Raw genomic sequence first — 7,753 nt, 5'->3', positions numbered from 1 at the left:
CCCGGGAGCCCCGCGCCCCCGCGACCGCTACATGCTCGCCCGGGCCCCGCGGCCCGCCCGCCGCGCTGCCGCCGTCTCCGCCCGCGGCCGCCAGGGGCCGTCCGCACCCCACACCCCGCACTTCCGGGCCCAGGGCGCGGCCCCGCCCCCCTCACGTCCCGCCCCCAACCTTTCTGGGCGGCGAGATGGAGCCCGCCCCGCCCCGCCCCTCAGGGCCGCGGGAGCAGCTCCAGCGTTCGATCTCGCCGCCATCTTTACCACAGCCAAGTTCCCGGCCTGCCTCGCGCTCAGGCCGACAGGAAACGGAGGGCGGGGCCGGCGGGGAGGCGGGGCCGGCGGGGAGGCGGGGCCGGCGGGGAGGCGGGGCCGGCGGGGAGGCGGGGCCGGCGGGGAGGCGGGGCCGGCGGGGAGGCGGGGCCGGCGGGGAGGCGGGGCCGGCGGGGAGGCGGGGCCGGCGGGGAGGCGGGGCCGGCGGGGAGGCGGGGCCGGCGGGGAGGCGAGAGCCTTCCTGGACTAGTTCCGGTGTTTATTAAACCCGCCGCCTTCCAACCCCAGTGGTCGGCCTCCTTCTCATGGTCTCCCTGCCCTCCTGTCGGGAGCCAGTTTCAGGTTACGCCCGGGAAGTTCCCAGGTTGCAAACTCACAGGTCCAGACCTAGCCGAATAAAACGCAGCTTGTCAGCGCGGGTCGCGTGGTTTGCCCGGAAGCACACTGCAGATGGGTCGGAGCAGGCCCGCCGTCTCGCCACTACGAGCTGTCAGCACCTTGCAGCGCAGACCGTGTAAACCGACACTGAACAAACCAACGTTTCGGCTGGTTTTTCTCAGCGCGAGGTCCGAGGCCGGCTGCCGTGCATCGTCTCAGCCCCGCACTCTCGAGCCCTGCTCTGCGGGGTGCTCAGAGCGGGCGCCGGGTCCTTGGGAAACACTCGGGCCGTGCGAGGGCCGCGGGCCTGTGGGGTCCCTAGGGATTTGCGTTCACTTGAAAAGGGCAGAGACTGGAATTCTGAAAGCAAAGCTCCTTGGCACAGGGCGGACCAACATCCTTTCTCGGGCGGGCCGCCCCCCGCTCCGAGCCTCCCGAGGCCGCTTCCGGGCCGCCCCGGGGCCCCGCGCTGGCACAGGGTCTCCTGCGGGTGCGGAGTGCGCGCCCGGCCGCTCTGAGCCCTGGACTTGGGCTCCGTCTTCCCCAGGAAGTCCGAGGCCCGCAGCCTCCGCGCTCCCGACCTCGCCCGGAACGCCGTGACGTCACCTCCCGGAACGCGGGCCACGTGACGCCGCGAGCGCTGCGGGCCGCCTGCGCGATGACGCAAGCAGCGGCGCGCGGCGCGTGGCGGCAGCCATGGCTGACGGTTGCGGCGCGATGGGCTGCCGGCGGCGCGCTCCCGGGCGCCGTCTTCATCCGAGTCCATCGACGGTCCCAGGCTGAGCTGGACGGACGCTGAGGCCGGTAAGAGTCGTGGCCCCGCGGTGGGGCGCTGGCCTGGGGAGGGTCTCCTGCGGGTGCGGAGTGCGCGCTGGGGATGGGGTCGCGGAGCGGCTGCCCCGGGCGAGAACCAGGCTCTGCGGGCCGGGGCGGGCCGGGGCGGCCGGAGGCGAGCGCGCTCCTCCGCAGCCTCCCGCGGTGACCCGCGCTGTGCGTGCTGCCTCTCAGCTCCGAGCCTGCGCGTGTGTCCGGCCTGCAGTCCGCAGTGCGCGCTGGCCTGTCGAAGAAGGTGGAAGGAAGACCGTTTGTGCAGTGACGCGGCGACACTGAGAACCCCGGGGTCTGGTAAGTTCAGGAAGTCCTGTGCTGGGACGGCAGGGACCGCGGTCTCCATGAGGCTGCCGCTCCCCGGGCTCCTTCCCGACAGCAGTCAGTTACCTGTGCTGCTGGAAGAAACCCACGTGGGCTAACTCAGCTCCAGGTGGGGCGGGGCCTCGAGCTGCAAGCCTCCAGCGTGCTTGGGTCTGGGGTGACCCTGTGCATTCCTACAGTGCTTGCGAGAACATTTGGGAATGGTTTGAGGCCTTGCTGTGCTGCATCCAGAGCAAGGTTATAGAAATTTCGTACAGTCACTTGCTCCCTCCCCGGTGCGGTGTGCTGGGCACTGTGTGGGTCTACACTGTCCCACGGTAACCACTTGCCGCATGCGTTAGACGGAAGTGAAACGTTAAATTCAGTGTTTCGTTCACCGGACCCCCATTTCAGGTGCTCGGTAGCGACATGGAGCGAGTGGCTACCGGACTGGAGTGCCGATGACAGAGCATGCGTGTTTTTGCAGAAGTTGTTGTGGGCTTCTGGGTGTTTGCTGTGTTCCAGGCCCCTTGCGAATTTTATCTTATCATGGCCTGGACAGCCTTACAAACGTTGAAAGTGAAGCTCGAGGGGAGTGGGAGGAAGGTAGGCAGGCGGGCTGCAGGGAATAAGAATGGAAAGCAGGGACAGGGAGGGCCCTGTCCTGAGGGACTGAGTGTCCAGCAGACAAACCTAAGAACCACAGGCTCAATTCTGCATCGGAGCCAGTGGCAGCCGAGCTCTGTGTGCCCTTGGGAGAGGAGGGCGCTGCTGTGTGGAACTTATTAATTCTGCACCCGGTTTATGTACTAATATAGTGATTTATTGCTTCTTTACCACGTGGGTTTACCAAGTTCAAAGGGAGGGGAAAGAAACTGACAAAAATAGTGGCTCATCTGGGGTGGTCTCCCTTCATGCATCCCTTGGCTTCTCTGGAGCTCTGCTCAAAGCTGTGAGCTCTGCTTCGTTCCCTGCGGGCCCTGGGCCGTGCGAGAGGCTCACTAGGTGTGTGTGTCTGGGGGCTGCGGGGAGCCCCTGTCCACCACATTCTCCCTGCTCGGCTGCTGCTCTGTGAGGATGAGGCTCGTGGTGTCCAGCTGCCGCGAGACCTGCATTTGCACCGTCTCCTCGGCTTTTGGCTCTGGCATCACCTCAGGCTGGGCCTCCCCCTGGGGCTCCAGGTGGCTGACAGACTTCTTGTCAGAGCTGGGCTCAGGGGTCTGAGAGGGGTCAGGGCCCTGGGGGCTCGCCACCTCCTTATTGTTGGCTGCAGAGAGCACGTTCCGGGCCTTGGGCTGCACCCAGGAGTGGCTGAGGATCTCATCGATGTGCAGCCGCCGATTGACATCGGGCTGTAGCATGCGGTAGATGAGGTCCTTGCACTCGTTTGTCAGGTGCTTCGAGCGAGGGAAGTTGACGCGGTGCTCCTTCTGGACGCGCAGCATCTTCTTGATGTTGGAGTCATCGTAGGGCATGGAGCCACAGACCATGATGTAGAGGATCACGCCCAGGCTCCAGATGTCGTAGATCTTGGGCTGGTAGGGGATGCCCTGCAGCACCTCGGGGGCTGCATACGCTGCTGACCCGCAAAAGGTCCTGCTCAGGGTCACTTGGCCACTGTCATCCCGCAGGCAGCGCTTGGAGAAGCCGAAGTCAGACAGTTTGACATTGAAGTCCTTGTCGAGGAGAAGGTTCTCACACTTGAGGTCTCGGTGCACAATGTCCAGGTCATGGCAGTACTTGATGGCCGAGGCGAGCTGGTGGAACTTCCTGCGAGCGTCATCTTCGTGCAGGGCCCCCCGGGTTTTGATGAACTCGAGCAGGTCTCCCTGGACCCCGAGCTCCATGACAATGTAGACCTTGCCCTCTGATGTCTCGAAGATCTCATAGGTCTTGACAATGGAGCGGTGGTTTAGCGTGATGAGAATATCAATTTCCCGGGGAAGGAATTTCTCCAAGAAATCTACAGGGGCTTTCTTTCGATCGATGATCTTGACCGCCACGTTGAACTTCAGGCGTTCGGAGTACGCGGATTTGACTTTTGCATATGAGCCTTCTCCCAAATTTATTCCCATGATGTAGCCTCGTCGCTTGAGGATGGCCGTATCATCCATGGTGCAGGAGCACCCAGTGCCTCTGAGGCTGCCCTCTACACACCTGTGAGATGTGGGCCAGTGGTGCCCTCGTGTACACTGCAGAGTCCTCTGGGGTGGAACGTTCAGCTTTGTCTCCCAGGTGACTTCAGTGGGTGAAGTCATAAAGGAGGGGTTCCCTAGGGGAGTGAGGCTCTGGTTTGAGCCACTTGGACTGGGAACCTTGGAAGGCTGGCCAGTGGGCTGGAGCTGACCGAAGGCTTGCAGAGAGTGGCCTCATGTGTAGGAGGGGGCTATGGGGACACATTGGTCTGCCCATGCCTCCGATCCCGGAGCCAGGACTGCTTGTCACACAGTGTGGCTGATTACGTCAACTGAGAAATCGGGGAAGTCGTCGTATTGGTCCGGTCCCAGCAGGGAACCAGAACCCTCCAGCTGGCGCGGTCTGCGGGTTTCCTAACAGCATGGTTGACTGAGGTGGAGCGGAGTGTAGGAAACCCCAGTGGTAAGCACACACTCCTGGAAGAAGGGGGGCGTGATCACTGGATCCTGGGGAGGGTAATGTAGAGAGGGTGACCTTAGGTGGAGGTCACAGTGACCCCCACAGACAAGGAGCTGGGGAGAAACATCTTGGATCCTTTTTCCCTTTGGTCCTGGAAGTCCTCGTCTGTGTCCCACCGGTGGCGGAGACTCCAGGCCTGAGGCCCTGCCAGGAAGCCAGGGCTCCGCCCTCCCGAAGCCTCACCCCACTGTCCTCTTTCCGCACCCAGACCTTGTCAGCCTGCTCCTCCGACCGCGACTCTGCTCGGGCACAGCTGGCAGAGGCTTCTGCTCCCGCTGTGTGTTCCCTCCGGGCTGGGCTCCCGGGGCAGAAGCTGGACCTGGATCCTGCTGAGTGCCAGCAGCTGCTCCTGGAGTGTTCCAAGGGTGGTGCAAGTGCAGAGGTCAGCAGCGGGGCCTCTGCCGTGACAGCCCTTTGTCTGGCCTCTGGTTCAGCCTTGGCCATGTCCACCCAGTGAAGTTGGTGCCTCCGATTGCCCAGCTCTGCCGGTGGTCTGTGCACCAGGACCCCGCTGGCACCGCCCCCTGGAGACCACTGGTCGGGTCATGGGCAGGGCTCGGTGTTGCACAGTGGAGCCGAGGCCCAAGGCAGGGAGCAGTGCCTCCCTGCTCGCGCCTGCCTGTCTGGGACAAGGTGTGCGGCAGGGGTGGTGCCGCCCCCTCCCCCTCGTTTAGATCTGAGAACCATCACAGGGCGGTGTTAGAGCCAGTGCAGGAGACAGGGTCAGGATTCCCCGTCCAGGCTCACCCAGCAGAAAACTGGCAGGTTGGGAATGGATGCTGGGCCGCCAGCCCCCCAGACTGGGGGAGAGGTGTGGACCTCAGGCGTGGGAGGGAGCACCCTGCATTCTTGGCTTGCTGTACTGGCTGTTGGGTGCAGTCGGGGGTGGGCCAGGGTGGAAGGAGTGGCCAGCATGGTGGTCAGTTGGGGCTGGGTCACACCACACCTCTCCCGCAGGTTGAGGCTTCCAGTGGACTCATCTCTTCTGCCCAAGTGCACTGAACACACCAGCCTCTGCAGAGCAGCCATCGGACGCACGTACTTGTCTGTGAGTCTCATCCTTTGGCCCAGGCTATGTTTTTAAGGTTGTTCAAGGCAGCCTTGGGACGGGCGAGGTAGCCCCTCCCTCCAGAGCAGTCAGGGTGCACATGCGGCTGCCTTCTGGCTGGCCCCGTGCCACCCTGTAGGAGTTGGAGCTGGTGGGGATGCTGTGCCCGACTGCTGCTGGTGCGAAGAACCAGCTCTGTCGTCGAGGGCTCGCGGCTCCCTGCAGTGTCCATGAACCTCACAGGGCTACTTTGTCCACTGCAGGCTTGGGGCAGGGTCAGACCCTCCCCGTCCCTTCGGGGTGCTTCCCCCCAGCTGACTGCTGTGTGTCCCTGCTCCAGCACAGGATCTCACTCTAGTGCTTCAGCCCCAGAAATCCCAGGGTGTCAGCTAGGTGAGACCCTAGGGGGTTCCTTTCGGTGGCTGTCAGGCTGGTCCTGGGCTCTGTAGTGGGGACTATGCAGGAACAAGAAATTCAAAACCGTCCGCTTGTTCAGGGAGGGAGGGAGGGACAGAGGGAGAGAATCGTTCATGTGAGAGACACATTGATTTTTGCTTCCCACACATGCCACAATTGGGGCTCGGGATTGAACCCACAACCCTTTGATCTGAGGGCTGATGCTCTAATTGCTGATCCACACCAGCCAGGGTCATTCCCTTGTTCTGGCCTTTTCGTATAAGTGAGGTGAGTGGGCCCCGCTAAGGCTGGCTGACTTGGAGCAGTGGAGAGTCCACGTCAGATGTGTGGCGGCCTTTGTGGTTCAGAGTCCACTGCATCCTTCCCCTGGGGGTTTTGGTCAGTGATGTGGGCCTAGAAAGGGCACCGCACAGCTCAGGCCCAGTGGGGCCAGGAGCCGGACCCAGGGCCCGTCGTCACTGCCCTCGGGCAGCTGGCACTTACAACAGCCTCGAGCCGAACGCTTACCTCCCTGCTTTGCACAGGTCTCAGGGCTCCCCGCTCCTTGTTTCTGCAGGTGGACTAGACGTGCAGAGGTGGGGCCCGCTGTGCCACACGCTCAGGGAGGCTGCTGCAGGGCCCAGCCAGGGCCTTTGCTCTCGTGTCTCTGGTCCGGTCCCAGACCTCCCTGCACCCTTCTGCACGTGGCTGCCTTCTGGCCACCCTGTGTCGCCCTGTGGGGATTGGAGCCTCTCTGCAGGAGTCGGGAGTTTCTGGTTCTTCGCTAGGTGTCGGTGGCTGAGGGCCTGCTATCTGACTGACATTCTCTGACCCCAGGATTGACCCTCTGTCTTCCATCTGCTTCCAGAACAAGGACCCCAGCCCCTCTAACATTTCCTGAATGAGAACAAGGGACATTTAATAAACAGATTTTCAATGTGTGGTTTGGTCCAGCCTGTTTCTCTCCTACGTATGCCCGGCACCAAGCAGAGAAAGACCCTGCCCTTCTTGAAGGGGTTTGAGCCAGTTGAAGTGCTGCCCATCCCCTCAGGCCTTTGTAAACTATGGGTGTGTTCGGGGAGACCTGATCTGGGGGGGTTGCCTTGAGATCCTGGGGTGAGTCCTGCATCTGCACAGGGACCCACGTGTGGACTAGCACCCTAGGGAGGGACGCACCAGCATCTCTGACAGCCCTGGGCGAGCCCGCGGCATCCGTGCTGGCGAGTAGTTTCACACTCAGGTTGCTGGTGAGGAGGGAACCCACGAGCTCCCAGAGGTCCCTCCACCTGAGTCATCAGCCACATCCTGAGCCCTCGGCAGAAAGCCTCACCTCAGAACCAAGAGTGGGGGACCCTCCTGGCAGACGGGGAGAATGGGAGGTGGTCTCCGCAGTTCCTATGTGCCTTCCGAGGACAGGCTGCCAAGGACTGCGGTGCGCAAGCCTTGAGCTGAGGGGAGTTGAACCTGAAGTGGGTGCGGCTGTGTAGGGGACCAGAGGTGTTCCACCCAGGTGGAAGGTATCAGCGAGGGGCCCTGCAGGAGGAGGCATGGGAAACTGGTGCAGATGAGACGCCCCGCCCCCTGTCCCTGCGACCAGGCTGGGGCTGACCAGCCGGCCACGGGTCCAGCCAGACCCAGGAAGCAAAATGATTTTCGGTGTGATGTCACCTCGGCCTCAGGAGAGAAATGAGGGGGTGGGTGGGTGGGTGGGGACTCTCCTGCTACGCCAGCTAGCTGTCCGGTGGAGAGCAGTTAGGCTCAAGGTCACAGCAACAGCTTCCAAAGCCAGGACCTGAGAGCTGAGTCCCCGGCCACAAAAGGTCTTGACATTTTTACGGGGGAAAAAACCCCAAAGAAAACTTATGACACATGAAAAGT

At 62.6% G+C, this 7,753-nt stretch overlaps 1 protein-coding gene, 1 long non-coding RNA gene and 1 other non-coding gene across 4 annotated transcripts; 2 read left to right on the top strand and 1 right to left on the bottom strand.

The window, feature by feature from the left end:
• Positions 1-1,351: 1,351 nt before the first annotated feature.
• On the top strand, positions 1,352-6,979 carry LOC118620396. 2 transcript variants are annotated; one of them, XR_004957399.1, is made up of 5 exons: positions 1,352-1,449; positions 1,654-1,770; positions 4,640-4,813; positions 5,389-5,479; positions 6,453-6,979. It is a non-coding gene; the product is annotated as an uncharacterized LOC118620396 (long non-coding RNA). The 2 variants fall into 2 exon arrangements; XR_004957398.1 differs by lacking the exon at positions 4,640-4,813.
• Positions 1,925-2,056, top strand: LOC118620591. Its single transcript, XR_004957491.1, has one exon. It is a non-coding gene; the product is annotated as a small nucleolar RNA SNORA9 (small nucleolar RNA).
• On the bottom strand, positions 2,778-3,890 carry LOC118620395 (testis-specific serine/threonine-protein kinase 1-like). The gene has a single exon (XM_036247462.1). It carries the CDS (start codon positions 3,888-3,890, stop codon positions 2,778-2,780), a length of 1,113 nt encoding a protein of 370 aa, XP_036103355.1.
• Positions 6,980-7,753: the final 774 nt, after the last annotated feature.

Source organism: Molossus molossus, unplaced genomic scaffold (assembly GCF_014108415.1).
Source record: "Molossus molossus isolate mMolMol1 unplaced genomic scaffold, mMolMol1.p scaffold_m16_p_7, whole genome shotgun sequence".
NCBI lineage: Eukaryota > Metazoa > Chordata > Mammalia > Chiroptera > Molossidae > Molossus > Molossus molossus.
Note: the sequence above shows the minus strand (reverse complement) of the source record. Positions and strands in the feature narration are given on the sequence as shown.